We start from the raw sequence: 16437 nt of genomic DNA on the forward strand, positions 1-16437 counted from the left end.
AAGGCATGATAACCATGTGATATCAAAAATTTTGTTTTGTCATGTATAGCCGAATGTCTTGACAGTTTCTACAGCAAATTTTGTGTTTCCACCTCAAACAGAAAAAGGGCTTTGAAGGGCTTTTCCATAACATACTAAATATAGTCGTTAGTCATTAATGGGTTAAATAAAGGTTGAATGAATGAATAATTTTACAGGAAACAGAACAATAATGTGTTGATTTATTTAAAAGACCTGCTGGAAGTCAAACTCAGAAGTGTTTTAAAAGCTTACAATCTGTTGACTGTCTGTTGACTGGGTTTGCGGAGCTCATGTTTATTTTTCATCATATTGTAAACAGAGTATAAAATCCAGTTGGAAACGTCGGCCACACCTTATATGTACACATTGGCAATTAAAAGGACGTGTTATTTCTTGTAAATGCAGATGGGAGAAGTGAACAGGGTGGACTGTTCATCTGAATGAGCTCTGAACATCCGGGAGGATATTCAAGCTGTGCTCATCACAGTTTATAATCATGACATTTAGCTCATGGGTGTTAATAACTACATAAGATAACCAAAACATATTCATCAGTGTCACAGACAAGAACAAAGATGTAACTGTGCTGAATTGACATGAATATGAATATAATGATTGTGTATTTAATCTGATATTAACTGAGTTTTCTTTTTCTGAAGTAATTCAGATGTTGAATCTGTATATGGACAACTGTTATTATTCAGTAAAGGATTTAAAGGACAGTTTCACATTTTTTTCATGTCTATCTTAATACAGTAGTCTTATGCCATATACTGTATCATATGTTATGAGCCATATAAACAAGTCATATATATATTATTGTTGGCTGTAATTATTCCCACTGAATCAGAATCAGAAACAGGTTTATTGTCAAATAACTTTACACGTACAAGGAAATTTGTCTTGGTATTGTGGTGCATAATAATAAAAAATGAGAAGGTAAGAGAAAAAACAAGTATCTATACAAATTAAATAAAATACAACTACCACAAAAGACAGGTGATATAAATATATAAATAAAATTTTACAATAAAGAATGAGTAAAACTATATGTGAAAAGAGCTGTTGAGTTTAAAAAATAATTTACAAGATATTGACCATAAATATTCAAAAGTTCACAGTATAAACAGTATATGTAATGTGCAAATGTAATAATACAAAGAATACAAATAACTGCATTAATGTAACACTCCATGTGTTCATGAGTTCACAGATGTGCATTAAAAGATGATAAGATTTTATGTTAATATAAGGTGTGATGTCCATAGGTGGGAGAGAGTCTAGATTTAGTGATTTGGGGACCCTATAAGTAAACTCAGTCATGGGGCTCCTTTATGCCTTTCTCTGACTGGATTTAGGTAGAAGTGTATTGTAACACAATTCATCATTCATCTACATTAACATCAGCTTTATATAATATAATATAATATAATATAATATAATATAATATAATATTATATAATATAATATTATATAATATAATATAATATAATATAATATAATATAATATAATATAATATAATATAATATAATATAATATAATATAATATAATATAAATGCATCACATTTTATGTGTTGATCATAAATTTTGTCTGTAAAATCTTAATCTGTAAAGTCACCAGCAACCAGCTGTCAGATAAATGTAGTAGTACAGTCTTTTCTCTGAAATAGAAGGAACTGAATCATCCTAGTAGAAGTGGAGTGGAAGTATACATTTGCATTAAATGGAAATATTAAAGTAAAGCACATATAACTGCAAGCATTATACTTGAGTAAATGTACTTGGTTACTTTTGGAGGTTGATGATTTGCATAACTGTAATCATTGATTAGGTTTCAATTTACTCAAGTGAGGTAGGCTACTTGTACTTTAGGCATATTTTAAAAAGTGTTTTGAGGGACTTTTGTAAGTAATTTCAGAGTATAATGAGTTAGAACAGTGACATAATTTTTCATGTTTCTGTCATAAAAAAATATTATGTATATTCAAATACAATATGTTATACTTTACTACTTACGCTTACACTTTGGTGATGTTCTGTGATCTTGTGTATGGTGAAACAACTTTGCAGCGATAATCTGCTAAGATTATAATAATGATCTGTATCTGTTGTTGGTATTGTACCCACTTTCAAATGTGATATTAAACCCAGGAAGACATTCTCTGGTTTGTGAGTCTTTTATTACAGAAACTGCCACCACAGTTTCATATCTAAAAATCATAGCTGTTTGGGGCCCCTATTAGTTGGGGATACTGCACTGCCGTTTTGAGCTGAACTTTTGTAGGATGCCCTGTTTTATTTACTTCCTGTCACTCATGATGAGAGCGTATCATGGAAGAGGAACAACTGATTCATTCAGTTGAAATGAAAGGTTATCTCTATGATACCTCCTCATTTCACTACAAAAACCTAAATAAGGTAGCAGCTAGCTGGAGCCACCTGTGAGACCAGGGTTTGATTCCCAACTAAAGCATGTGGTATAGTTTTTTTTCAGTTCCATTAAAATAATTCATTTAGATAACAAATTTCAATGTGCTGAATATTATGTGAATGTCTAAATATAATCTATATTTAACCAGTGTGCTAGAGTAACAGCTAATGATGACCAATTACAGTTTGAAAATGTAATATTAACCAATGCTGAAGATCCAATTTGACTATAATATTAATTTCATTAATATATGCTGTAGCAGAATGGATATGTATTCCTGTCTGGTCTAAGCAGGTCTGTGGTGAATTGCTTTTGCGATCACTAGCCAATCATTGTCTCTGGGCACTCTGTAAAGTCAGGTAGCTGTTGTCTGAGCGCTTCCCTGACGCTGAATGCACGCCCGTCTCCTGTTCACCTGACTTCCGCAACTGCTGCAGGTACGTGAGTAGTTTCTGTGTTTGGTCCTTAGATTATTATTAGTTGCTTGTGTTACTCATTTATGATTTTGGAAATCCCTCCGTGGTGACTCACCTCCCTCAGAAGTGACCTTCTCGTAGATCGCTGTTGGTAGGTCCACTCCTCCTTTGCTCTGTAATTGTATTATGCTGCGTGTAGTAAATGGGTGTTTTATTGTGTGTAGCAGCAGAATAGGAACAATAGACGCTCCCTCCCCCCCTGAGTCCACAGATGCTGCCTGATTAGTATGCAGCCAACTACGGCACCAAGTTTTTTTTTTTTTTTTTTTTTTTTGGTAGTTGTCATTCTTGTTTTTTAATTTGGACATTTTGTCATGTATCACGGGGACTGTGGGTTTGGGTCAGCGTTTAGCAGCTTCACTCGGGAGCTGCTGAGCAAACTCTGACTCACGCTGCTGCTTTGCCTGTAGCTGCTGTTAATGATCATCACCTTTGTCCATACTAAGTTTCCATCATTTGTCCTTTTTTAGCCTGAGCCGTTTTAATTATGTGAGTGTGCGTTGTGTTGTACGTGGGGTGTTGTTGTTGTTGTTGTTGTTTGTTTAGCCCCAATTTGTAAATCACAGGTTTGACCATCTTCCGTGAGTGATCTTGTTTTGCTTAGTTTAGTTCATTAATTTGACATTTGTCTGCAAGTACAGGACTGAATATTGTTTATTGTGGTGTAGTTTGTGTTTATTTTGCTCTTAAGTTGCCGGTTAGGTTCCACCATCTGACCAACTGATCATTTTGGAGACTGTTTAGTTTATTTGTTTGTTCTTTCCCCTTTTCTTTGTTTTGTTACACCACTGGCAGGAGGCCCTTTCTTTCTACAGCTGTTGATAACCAGTGTTAAGCATTTCAATATCAGGTTAACTATAATATGTTTGTTTGTTTGGTTGAATAACTTCACTAATTGTATATATTCCCTTTTTTTATTATTCAGAAGCTAAGCTGGTGCTTGTAGGTGGTGGTACCTCCTTTCCTGTGTGTTGTGTTCATCTGAGCATTCCTGGATTTGACCCTTCACCTTTTTGTGTGTGTTGATGGTGTGTGCATGTGTGACTCTCTTCTGGATGCCTCTCCTTCTCCCCCTCCACTGGTAAGCCTCAGCTCTGAATAATTCCCCTGCCACTTTTTAATATGTGTGGATGGTATGCTTAATGGCTCTTTTATTCATTTTGACCATTGTTAAATAAAAAAATATTGATGTGTATTGTTTGAATACACACATGACACCACAACAGCAGTGGAGAAGCAAAGAGTGCATGCACTAAGATGTGTTCACTGTTCACAACAAGGGAACGTTGCACAGACAGTTCTACTCTTTGATGAAATGGTGTTGTACCCATTTCATCAAAGAGTAAAAGAGTGAAAAAGATGCTAGAATCAAGCTTCAATAACAAAATGTATCTGTAGTAGCGATATTTTGGGATCGATCCGCCCACCCCTATCAAGGAAAGAACAAGAAGAGTGAAGAGAGAGCCAGAAGGGACATTTTTTTTTCATAAGATGGCAAAGCCATGACCAGCCCTACTCCCCTGACATTCTTACCCTAACCCTAACCAATCTCACGTATCATGGCTAAAACTAACCAACCCAACCAACTGTAAGCCTCAAATGTTAGCTGTTGCTGAGTTCAGTAAAGTTGCTCAACAGTTCGTTCATCTCCTGTGATTCATTCACCAACATCATAGTTGTGTTTATGCAGATTCGGTGCACAGTGCAATTTCGGCCATCCACTAATTAGAGGGTAGTTTGTCTCTGACATGTTTGTGTTCATGTTTCAGGGTTAACCATGGAGACCCTTTTGATTTTCATCTTCACCACCTTCATCTTTATGGTACTACACTCAAGGTAAAACTCTGGTTTGCTATTGATTTTTAAAGAGGCATTTTTCATTAAGTTAGTATAATAACAACTGTCAACCGTGAGCCTGCTGGAGGATCTGATCTGGATCAATGACATCTTTTAAATCACTTTCAAGTATTATCTGTTTTATTATTACTGTTTTAATCTTATATTGTTAAGTATTTTATTCAATTTCTCCATTTTGTATCATTTGTCTGATTTTTTTTTTTTTTTTTAAATTTTATTGCAGTCCTGAAGATTTAATCCTCGTTTAGCCATGTAAAGCAAGTTGTTGTTGTTGTTGTTGTTATTTTTATATAAATGCAGTAATAAAACAAAATGTCATCTAAAAAGTGTAATTAGCCATTAAGAGCCTCTTGTGGAAATTACTTTTACAGAAAGAGGTGTGGGGTTTTTCCCATTCACTTCAATACAGTCAGTTTGTCTCCAGGCTCTAGTTGCTGTCAGTGGAACTGCAGCCGCGGACGGCAGCTGAAAATGTTGGTTAACTTTGATCTTTGGTGCTGAAAACCAACCAGGTGATCAAGAACAAAGTCAGTTTCACACTGAAAAGATACAGAGTGGATGTGTTAGGTGATCAAGCTTGAATTAAAATTTCATCCTCAAAATTCAAATCTAATTTGCGTCATGAATCCTTAAAAGTTGGGTCTTTAATCTGCCTTCAGTTTTTCAACAAGGCTGTTTTTTCTCTTCACATCTTGAAGGATTAATCAGTAAAACTTCACTATTTCCTCCCTGCAGATGTTCATTGTGGAGCGCGACTGTTGCATCAAGTGTGTTCATGATGATCTCAACATATATGTGTAAGTATTGTGATGTGAATGAGCTGTGGGACTCACTAATCAGTGATGTGATCAGCATGGACTCATTGTCTCATTGAGACTCGTTGTCGGCATATTTTGGAATGATATCTATGAATATCTGGGGTGTCCTGAATTTGCATTTTGAAAATTCAGGTGCTTCACAGAGGTGAACTATTTTCTCTCTGTCACTCAGCCTCTCTCACCCGTTTCACCTGCTGCTGCTGTAAAGGGCATAAGAGGAGCTCATGTGATTAGTCATTACTGAAGCTCTCCCCAACTCCACCTGCTGACTCTGTTTACCTCCCACTAATAATGTCTCTCCTTGACTTTGTGCATGGCTGTGCAAAAACAGGAAAATAGGTCCCAAATATCTTTAGGCTTTTTGTTTTTTGTACTTTAACCTATTGAATCCATTGCTCAGCTGAAGTCTGCTGAGATGATTTTTTAGCATTTTCATGATTTGAGTTGAGTAATCAAATCTTTATGTCTTTAATAGACATTTAACATCTTACAGTACAATAAACTGACAGTCATTATGTTAAAATAGCCAGTTTGCAGTCATGAACCACAATTCAGCCATATTTAGACATCAAAGGTCAAGTCAAAAATATTAAAATATTACAAATAACCCAGTATGGTTCTTAGAATTCTCCTTAAACAATAACTTTGGGCCATTTTTACAAGATATTGTAACCTTACTCAAAGAAACCAAATACATAAAAATAAATATGAAAGAAAGCATTAAGAATGTTCAACTAGGAGATGAAACGCGTACCTTAAAACTGTGTATTATAGACACACTTTGAGGCTTTCCAACCATAGTTATCCAACCCTAATGTGGACTAACTGAACACATTTCATGAATACACATAGCATTAATCGTTTGTCCTTTTTTCAGTCTTCGAGTCTACATCTCCCACAAACTACAGCAGTAATGAGCGGATCAGGATTGTGATGGTGGGGAAGACTGGAGTTGGGAAGAGCGCCACAGGAAACACCATTCTGGGAAAACAGTGCTTTAAATCTGAGTTCTCCCCTAAATCTTTGACTACACACTCTGAAAAGGCTTCTGGTGAAGTGGATGGACAAAAGGTTGCTGTAATTGACACTCCAGGCCTGTTTGACACCAGGAACACTGAAGAGGAAACCGTTAAAGATATTGCCAAGTGCATCTCCTATGCTTCACCTGGACCTCATATCTTCCTGGTCATCATCAAACTGGACAGATTCACAGAGGAAGAAAAGCAGACTATACAAATAATTCAAACAATCTTTGGTGAGGAAGCCTACAAATACAGCATGGTTCTCTTTACCCATGGTGACCTGCTCAAAGGGAAAACTATTGAGGAGTTCTTGAAAGACAGCAAAGATCTGCAGGAACTTGTGGCCAAATGTAACAATCAGTACCACGTGTTCAATAATGAGATGAAGGATCGTTCTCAGGTCAGAAAGCTTCTTGATAAGATAAGAAATATAAATGTGCAGAATGGAGGAAGCTACTACACCACCGAAATGTTCCAAAAGGCAGAGAGAGCGATAGAAGAGGAGAAACAACGAATCCTGAAAGAGAGAGAAGAGCAGAACCGCAAAGAGCAGGAGAAGCTGAGGAAGGAACTAGAGGAAGAATATCAGCAAAAGCTCAGACAAGTGAAGGGTGACACTGAGAGAGAGACTACATTAAAGGAAGAATATGAAAAAAACAGTAAAGAGAAAATGTTAAAACTGTGGGAAAAGCAAGAAGAGCAGGCCAGAGAGGAAGCTGAGGAGAGCGACTGGGTCACCAAACTGCTAATGTCATTTTTTCAGTGGTTGCTTAGTTTCTTTAATCCACTTCCAGGCTGGAAGTGGATTAAAGTCAAAAATGCAAAAGCTGGAAATGCAAAAGTAATTCAATTATAGGACTAATAAATAACCAATTTGTCTTTACATGAAAAAATGAATGAAGATCTGTTCTGAGTAACAAATACAACAAATAAAAGTTTGACACTTAGAGGCTGTTTGACACTATGAGAGATGAAGAGACAACAGTTAAAGATATTGCTCAGTGCATTTCTTATGCTTCTCCTGGACCCCATACCTTCCTGGTAGTACAGCCAGTAATATGTGTTCATTAATGACTTTAAGGATCATTCTCAGGTCAAACAGCTGCTCAAGAAGATCAGAATGGAGCCACTACACCACTAAAATGTTCCAAAGAGCAGAGAGAGCAATCAAAGAGAAGAAACAACAACAATAAACATGAGAAAAAAACTGAAGGAACACCAAGAATTTCAAGCTAGAAGCTGAGAAGAGAAATTCAATAATCCAGCTGGTAATTCAAATGATTCATGTCAGTTTATCTCTAGTTTTGCAAATCATCTATCAGTTAATAAAAAAAAGATCCAAACACAAGAACTCACCCACCTCCACACAGCGAGAGCAAATTAAGGTGAAATCTGCTGTTGTCGTGGAATTACTCAACAACTGTTTATCCATAAAATAAAGATGTATTCAAAGCAAAACAAGTAAAAGACTGTTGCTGATCCTAACGTCCCACACAGGATAGAAAAAGTTCTCTCTTGTCGTCATTTGGTCCTGCAGGACTTTTATACCCAGAAAAAAGGAGGGAAAATACAAAAAAGTGAGAGAATTTAATATGTTTAATATGTGCACAAATACAGACACCAAATGTCATGAAGAACACAGAGAAGGTTTGGATCAGCAGCTACTCTGATTGCTTTTACACTTTTATAGCCAGCAGGTGGTCAGATGAGTCTCATGTGTGATGAAGGGTCGGAAAGGAAACTGGAATAAAAGATTCAAAGATTCCAAAACATTTGAATCAAGAAAACAACAAAGACTTTCTGATCCTGGACTGAAAAAGCTTTAATTCACTGCTGTGACTTCTTGTAAATCTTCACATTCACTTTCTTCATTTTCTTGTTTGGTCTGATTTATAGTAGTATAGAAATCTGGTGTTAATCAATATTTTATTGTTGAGCGTATTTTGTAACAATAGCAGATAATTCATGGTTGATAATTATTGTTTTATTACTTTATCACTGTTATATTACTTTTATTACTTATTACTGGTCAAGAACATGCTGATAAATTCTTCTTTAAAAAAATAAATAACTATTTTGCTTCTGAATGTTTGAGGTTGAGTCTATTTATTGATCAAAATGGATTTAAATCTATAGTTCAGTATAAAGTATTTGAGGTATCAGAGATCACTGATGGTAGAAAACAGCGTAAATTATAGTTAATTTATCAGATTTCATTTTTTACACACATATACATATGATGATCCAGTTGTATTTATGTCTGATAGTTGTAATCAGTGATCATATGACTAGTAAATATCTATCACTGTATATACTGTGGGGTTCAAACTCATGTGTCACATGATGTTTTATTGTACATCTTGTTGGAAACTCAAAGACAACATTTCAGTTGAGGCAGTGTGTGTTATTGATGATATGATATATTTCCCAAGATATCTTTATCCAAAACTATTGTGTTTATGAAAGTTGGAGAAACATCAAACTTAAAATGTACAAAAGTGATTTTAAAAGAATGAAGATTTTTCATATTTCTGGGCCTGCATGAGTGTGCATCAGACAGAAAACAAATAAAAAAACAAGCTAAAAAAGGAGGAAAAGATTAAAAAAAAAAATCAAAAACCAAAAAATAAAGAAAAAAGAACACATAAAACAGGAGTAAATAACAGTGAATGGACTCGTAATTTAAAGAAAATGATTACATAAATTACATTTATATTACATTAATTTTTCTGTTTCATTTTGTTCATTTCATAGGTCTAAGACATTAATAAACTCATAACTTGCTGTTTATGTTCTCCATACAAAGTGGCAATTTACAATTTGTATTTTGGGGTATTTTTACAGTAAAGAGATGTGGAGGATAGTTGACCCAGAAATAAAATGTACAAGATATTTGACTCAGAAATAAAATTCAATGGGGAAAATTAAACAAGACAGTATTTAAACCATGTACAAAGAAGGTGAAGTATGTAAGTATATGTTGATGTATCTGAATTTTTTTGATACAAGTGGAACTCGTTGTGTTTTTTATAACCTGGTGCAAGTAGCATTTATAGTCAGTTGACATGGGACGTGGTTTACAAGGACATGGTTAATCATCTACAGTTACCAGAAGGAATCCTGTAGATGGTGGAAGAATGACGTTGTACTTTGGTGTCAACAGTGTTTTCTGGGTGTGGTTTGTTGCATGAAGTTACACAACGAGGCAGAATGGTAGATAGATTCTGAAATTTGCTTTCACTTCCGCAACAAATCTACTCTTCTCTCTCTGAAACAAAAATGAGCAGCAACACATTAAAACAAGGTAAGTCGATATATAACTGTATTAATCATATTAATTTATCTAGTGGACTAAAACTTGTTATGTTTTGACTGATATCAGAGTCAATGGTGACCGAAGACTCTTAAATTCAGAATGTATAGAAATCAGTGGAAAAATTAGTTCAGTTGTATGTCCAGAGGCTAGATGTATAAATGTGTATAAAAACATCAATTTGGCACATCCTAAACATAAAGTGGTGTTCGTAAAAACGGAATGTAGACTAAATAACGAAGGGCAAATGTGGACTTTCAGATATGCAGGGGAGGAGTATAACTACGGAGTTTAAATGTATAAATTATCCTATAATTGCTTGCTCCAAATAGGCGACAGAACACATCAGCTTTATTTTCATTCTAACATTGTTTTGGATTGATATATAAAAATATTTGTGGTGTCCTGGATTTGGGTTTTGAGACTTCAGGCAGCCGTGGGTGTCACGGGTGTTGTGACACCTTTACTTTCACAGAAACAGAATTCCACCCCCCCACGAGTTTCCAATACATGATAAACCTATTGGTCAAGTTAGATTAATTGAACAGCCATCCAGCCGATCACAGCCATTTCACCAACCCACCAGGCCAGGGAAGAGTAAAAAGTTGTAGTAAAGTTACGTACATTCAGCAACGGTGCTTCTGTTACTCGCTGCTGGTTGATTAGAGAATAACAGATCAGAGGAGTGATACAACTATTAACTAGTTTAGTAATGTAAAGTTTTATTTTGTAACCTTGTCTTGTTATGTGATGTATCAGCTCAGCTAATATCATTGAATATAAATGAAATAGGCTATCCTAAATGTAAGCCAGGTGGCAAATTTGGTTTGTAAAGTCACTTCTATTGTCGTTTTTGAATAGTCATAGACAAAGGTGAGCATTCATATTTAAGATGTGTAACATCTGTCTGTCTTATGGTAATGTGTTGCCTGCCTTATGTTAAAGTCTTAACGACCAAATTAATGTTTATTAGCATGCTAATCGATAATCGTGAGTTAATCTAATTGCTAATTAGCCACCATGCTTTGGCATACAAGTTACCTCTGTGTCCAGAATGTAAACTCACATAGTTCATGCTATTTGAAGCTAAATGTCAAAGGAATATGTTGCTTTAGACGTCATAGTTTTACTCCTTATGTTAGGGAGTAATGCGTGTGTTGCATTTAATATAAGTTACAGTGAGTTATAGTTTGTATTGTATATGAAAGCTATTTATTATTGAGCTTAAAAAGGGTTCAGGCGGTTGTAGCTGTATCCTGTGAGAGCTAGTTGCTCTCTCTCTCTGCACTCACTAGCCTCAAATGACCTGCTTATGTGATATTCTCCTGTTAGTTTGGAGGAGGACTTCAGATGAAGAGGGACCACTTGTTTCCTGTGGCTGTTGGAGAGGAACTGACGCCTGCTGATACAAAACCTCCTGGACAGCTTTTGGTATTTAATTTCCCAATTAAAGACAATTAAAAGTCCCCTTTGGATTCCTACTAAAAGAGAAACTTTAAAAAAATAGATAATAAGGTTGTACTAGTCCATGGACTTAAAAATGACTACTGATTGGATTCTTTCCTGATACTGATTTGTTACCAGGGTTCAATTTGTTTTGCATCAATAACTATCCATTTCATTTTAATGGAAGTGTAAGTTTCCTTTAATTTCATGTCTATAAGGTATGTAAGGAAGTAGGATAAAGATACTCTGTGATTATCTGAAGTATAATAAGGATAGCCATGCTCCAGTATAGCAATTCATACAAATAACTGGATGCAAGTAGTAAACTGCTATGAGACCCGAAATAAATTCTGCTGAGTTGTTACACTCCTATGGTCTCTTTAACTATTTTATGGTAAGCTGTGGTTACAACTACAGTAGTAGAAAAAAAATTGTTTAAATGCATGGCATTCAGTTTGATTCGCTGCTCCACCCCTGATTTTAGGTGCTTCACACAGGTGAACTAAGGCCCGGACTGGTAATCGGGAGCACCACAGTTGTGTGACCTGTTTTTTTCAAACAGTAGATGATTTACATTTCAAAGTAAAGTGTCATGAGATGAGACCTGAATACATGTCCTTCCTGTTTAAAATTTCTCTTATTTTCAGCAGGGGGCCCATAATGACGAAACCTAAAGAGGAGCTCTTTAAAATTCTGGCAAAATTAAAAGAAGATGAATTTAAGGATTTCAAGTGGTTCCTGGAGCAGGATGGCAACCTGGAGGGCTTTTCAGGCATCCCAGTGGCTCAACTGGAGAATGCAGCAAAGACACGCACAGTTGATCTAATGGTACAGAAATATCAGGAGCCTGGAGCTCTGCTGCTGACCAAGAAGGTTTTAGAAAAGATCAACAGGAATGATCTGGTGCAGCATTTACAAAACACCTGCTCAGGACCAAAAGGTAAGTTAGGGGAAGGAATCTGAAAAGCAGTGTCACATACATTTCATAAATGATTACATGAGTTATGAGTTACAGTGTTCTATAATAGTAATGTGTTAGCAAAAATATGTAGAAATAATGTTGTTGGTTGCTGCAACCTGTCATCTGTTAGTCTCACTCTCCATCTTAGCCTCATTGGGAAATAAGACCCCTTAAAACGCACTTGTTGCTGGGGTTAAGAGGAGCTCATGTGATTGGTCATGATTGAAGCTCTCCTTGACTCGACCTGCTGATTCTGTTTACGTCCGGCTAATAATGTCTCTCTTCCACTTTGCACCTGGCTGTGCATGAGAAGTGCCGACACTGTTCAGGAAAAATTGCAAAAAATAGTTGGTCACACCCACATGGGGCATACGCCAGAAATTAAGACTTGGATTTGCACCCGCGCACAGTTTCAGGAAAATATGGCCCAATGACTTTAGTCTTTTTTGTTTTTTGTACTTTAACCTATTAAATGAATTGCACAGCTGAGGACTGTTGATTCAGTCCTTGCAGCAGTTATAGATTTTTATTGTTTTTATAATTTGAGTTTAATAATCCAATCTGTCGCTTTTTTGAGTCATGATATAACACTTAATCAATGTTTCATTTTCAGGTCTATTTTAACATAAAGGTGAACACAGGTTCTTACAAATGTCTTTAACACACATTTAACATCTTACAGTACAATAAATCAACAGTCATCATGTTAAAAAGCCAGTTTGTAGTTATGAACCACAATTCAGCCATATTTAGACTGATTTCGTAGCAGTAACTTTTATCTACAAAAGCTTTTGCAGATCACACATAATATACAGTATGTCCACATGAATCCACTGTGTTTTACACCTAGAGGAAGGATACCAATGTACTATAAAACTGTGTGCTGTAGGCACAACACCTTCCAATCATAGTTATCCATCCCTAATGTGGACTAATTGAACATATTTTATGAATACACATAGAATTTATTGTTTGTCCTTCTTTTCAGCCTTTGGGTCTACACCTCCAACAAATTGCAACAATAATGAGCCGATCAGGATTGTGATGGTGGGGAAGACTGGAGCTGGGAAGAGCGCTACAGGAAACACCATTCTGGGACAAAAGTGCTTTAAATCACATTTATCTCCTACATCTTTGACAGAACACTGTAAAAAGGCTTCTGGTATGGTGGATGGACAAAAGGTTGCTGTTATTGACACTCCGGGCCTGTCTGACACCAGGAACACTGAAGAGGAAACAAATAAATGTATTGCCGAGAGTATTTCTTTTGCTTCACCTGGACCTCATATCTTCCTGGTCATCATCAGACTGGGCAGATTCACAGAGGAAGAAAAACAGACGGTAGAGAAGATTCAGGAAATCCTTGGTGAGGAAGCCAACAAATACAGCATGGTTCTCTTTACCCATGGGGACCTTTTTGAAGGGAATTTTCGTTATTTTGAACTTATTGAGAAGCTCTTGGAGCACAGCAAAGCTCTGCAGGAACTTGTGGCTAAATGTAACAACCAGTACCACGTGTTCAATAATAGGGTGAAGGATCGTTCTCAGGTCAGCGAGCTGCTCAATAAGATAAGAAATATAAATGTGCAGAATGGAGGAAGCTACTACACCACCGAAATGTTCCAAAAGGCAGAGAGAGCGATAGAAGAGAAGAAACAACGAATCCTGAAAGAGAGAGAACAGCAAAACAGCAAAGAGCAGGAGAAACTGATGAAGGAAATAGAGAAAAAGTATCAGCAACAGCTCAAAGAAGTTTTTTCAGTCGTCAGGTCTACACCTCGCACCACCTACAACAATAATGAGCTGATCAGGATTGTGTTGGTGGGGAAGACTGGAGCTGGGAAGAGCGCCACAGGAAACACCATTCTGGGACAAAAGTGCTTTGAATCTGAATTCTCTGCTGAATCTTTGACAGAATGCTGTGAAAAGGTTTATGGTGAGGTGGATGGACAAAAGATTGCTCTTATTGACACTCCGGGCCTGTTTGACACCAGGAACAATAAAGAGAAGACAGTTGAAGATCTTGCCCAGAGCATTACTTATGCTTCACCTGGACCTCATATCTTCCTGGTTGTCATCAAACTGGGCATATACACAGACGAAGAAAAGCAGACAGTGCAGAAGATCCGGAAAATCTTTGGTAAGGAAGCCGACAAACACAGCATGGTTCTCTTTACCCATGGTGACCTGCTCAAAGGGAAAACTATTGAGTAGTTCTTGAAGGAGAGCAAAGATCTGAGGGAACTTGTGACCAAATATAACGGCTGGTACCATGTGTTCAATAATGAGGTGAAAGATCATTCTCAGGTCAGCAAGCTGCTAGAGAAGATAAGAAACATAAATGTGCAGAATGGAGGAAGCTACTACACCAACAAAATGTTCCAAAAGGCAGAGAGAGCGATAGAGGAGGAGAAACAACGAATTCTTAAAGAGAGAGAAGAGCAAAACTGCAAAGAGCAGGAGACACTGAGGAAGGAAATAGAGGAAAAGTTTCAGCAACAGCTCAGAGAGGTGAAGGGTGACATTGAGAAGCAGAATAAATTAATGGAAGAACGTGAAATAGAAATCAAAAAGAAAATGAAAAAACTGAAGGAAAAGCAAGAACGTCAAGCTAGAAAGATAGCAGAGGACAGCAGCGGGATCATCCAAATGCTAGTTTCAAGTTTTCCACTGCTCCTTTCATTTTCCTTGCCATTTTTCTTTTGGAAAAGATAACAATGCAAACACGAGTAGCATGAACACCAAAGCAAAAAATCAGTCTTTAAAATTAAATGAATTATATAACTAATAACTAAACAATTTGTCTTTATATGAAAAAATAATGAAGATCTGTTCCAAGTATGACAATTAAAAGTTTGACACCCAGAGGCTATTTGAAACTAGGATAGATGAAGACAACAGTTAAAGATATTGCTCAGTGCATTTCTTATGCTTCTCCTGGACCCCATACCTTCCTGGTAGTACAGCCAGTAATATGTGTTCATTAATGACTTTAAGGATCATTCTCAGGTCAAACAGCTGTTCAAGAAGATCAGAATGGAGCCACTACACCACTAAAATGTTCCAAAGAGCAGAGAGAGCAATAAAAGAGACGAAACAACAACAATAAACATGAAAAAAAAACTGAAGGAACACCAAGAATTTCAAGCTAAAGGCCAAGAAGAGAAATTGAATAATCCAACAAAGACTTTCTGATCCTGGACTGAAAAAGCTTTAATTCACTGCTGTGACTTCTTGTAAATCTTCACATTCACTTTTTTCATTTTCTTGTTTGGTCTGATTTATAAGTTCAGAAGTTGGATGTTAATCAATATTCTATTGTTGGGCATATTTTGTAACAATAGCAGATAATTCATGGTTGATAGATATTGTTTTATTACTTGATGTATTTCTGCAATATTAGACCATATGTGTTATTAATCACACAAGATGATCAATAATTGTTCAGTTGTGCCACAGATGGTCAAGAAGATGTCGATAAATTCTTCCTTAAAAAAATAAATGACTATTTTGTTTCTGAATGTTTGAGGTTGAGTCTATTTATTGCTCAAAATGGATTTAAAGCTCTTGTGCAGTGTAAAGTATTTGAGGTATCAGAGATCACTGATGGTAGAAAAGTGGAAAAGTGGTGGTTGAGAACCACTGACCTAAATGTAGTTCAAAGTAGGGCTGCAACTAATGATTCTTTTCATTATCAATTAATCTGTTAATTATTTTCTTGATTAATCGATTAGTTGTTTGGTCTATAAAATGTCACTGTTTCCCAAAGATCAAGGTTCAACCTACAATGTCTTGTTTTGTCCGCGACCCAAAGATATTCAGTTTATTGTCATAGAGGGCTCAAGAAACCATAAAATATTCATATTTGAGAGGCTGGAACCAAATCTGACGTGTCAGGATATGCTTCAGCATGAACAGATGTTCTTTGTTTCTCTTTCTCACAGGATCATAAGCATAGTACTTTGGTTTCTATGGTTACATATTTAATATGGTTGTTTCACCCAAACAAGAATTCATTTGAAACCACAGCTATCTGTGCTGCACTTCAGTGGTGTCCAACAGTTGTGACCACATGTTCCATCTGTTTTTG

At 36.3% G+C, this 16437-nt stretch overlaps 2 protein-coding genes and 1 long non-coding RNA gene across 6 annotated transcripts in view; 2 read left to right on the forward strand and 1 right to left on the reverse strand.

The window, feature by feature from the left end:
• The window catches only part of LOC137194689 (uncharacterized), a 51360-nt gene extending 44372 nt beyond the window's left edge, over positions 1-6988 (reverse strand). The window contains exon 1 of the long non-coding RNA XR_010931004.1: positions 6908-6988. This is a non-coding gene — a long non-coding RNA (uncharacterized lncRNA). The remainder of the gene's footprint in view (positions 1-6907) is intronic.
• Positions 1-8527, forward strand: part of LOC137194686 (GTPase IMAP family member 9-like) — a 40291-nt gene extending 31764 nt beyond the window's left edge. Inside the window, exons 1-2 of one of the 2 annotated variants that reach the window (XM_067606789.1) lie at positions 5527-5584; positions 6483-8527. In XM_067606789.1, coding sequence (XP_067462890.1) covers positions 5563-5584; positions 6483-7483 — 1023 coding nt within the window. In that variant the 5' untranslated portion in view covers positions 5527-5562 and the 3' untranslated portion in view covers positions 7484-8527. Of the gene's footprint in view, positions 1-5526; positions 5585-6482 lie in introns of those variants that run through there. The other variant, XM_067606791.1, reaches the window with a different exon arrangement.
• Positions 8528-9792: 1265 nt separating this feature from the next.
• On the forward strand, positions 9793-15868 carry LOC137194682 (GTPase IMAP family member 4-like). 3 transcript variants are annotated; one of them, XM_067606778.1, is made up of 4 exons: positions 9793-9931; positions 11273-11371; positions 12034-12326; positions 13336-15868. In XM_067606778.1, the coding sequence occupies exons 3-4, from the start codon at positions 12047-12049 to the stop codon at positions 14559-14561; spliced, it is 1506 nt and encodes a 501-aa protein (XP_067462879.1). In that variant the 5' UTR covers positions 9793-9931; positions 11273-11371; positions 12034-12046; the 3' UTR covers positions 14562-15868. The 3 variants fall into 3 exon arrangements, with proteins under 3 accessions (XP_067462879.1, XP_067462880.1, XP_067462881.1); XM_067606779.1 differs by having other exon boundaries at positions 12037-12326; XM_067606780.1 differs by lacking the exon at positions 11273-11371.
• The last annotated feature ends 569 nt before the right edge of the window (positions 15869-16437 follow it).

This window comes from Thunnus thynnus, chromosome 12, assembly GCF_963924715.1.
Source record: "Thunnus thynnus chromosome 12, fThuThy2.1, whole genome shotgun sequence".
NCBI classification, from domain to species: domain Eukaryota; kingdom Metazoa; phylum Chordata; class Actinopteri; order Scombriformes; family Scombridae; genus Thunnus; species Thunnus thynnus.

Coding starts and splice junctions, on each gene's coding strand:
- LOC137194682 (XM_067606778.1), top strand. CDS start 12,047: ATGACGAAACCTAAAGAGGAGCTCTTTAAAATTCTGGCAAAATTAAAA. Junction 12,327..13,335: donor CACCTGCTCAGGACCAAAAG/GTAAGTTAGGGG, acceptor CCTTCTTTTCAG/CCTTTGGGTCTACACCTCCA.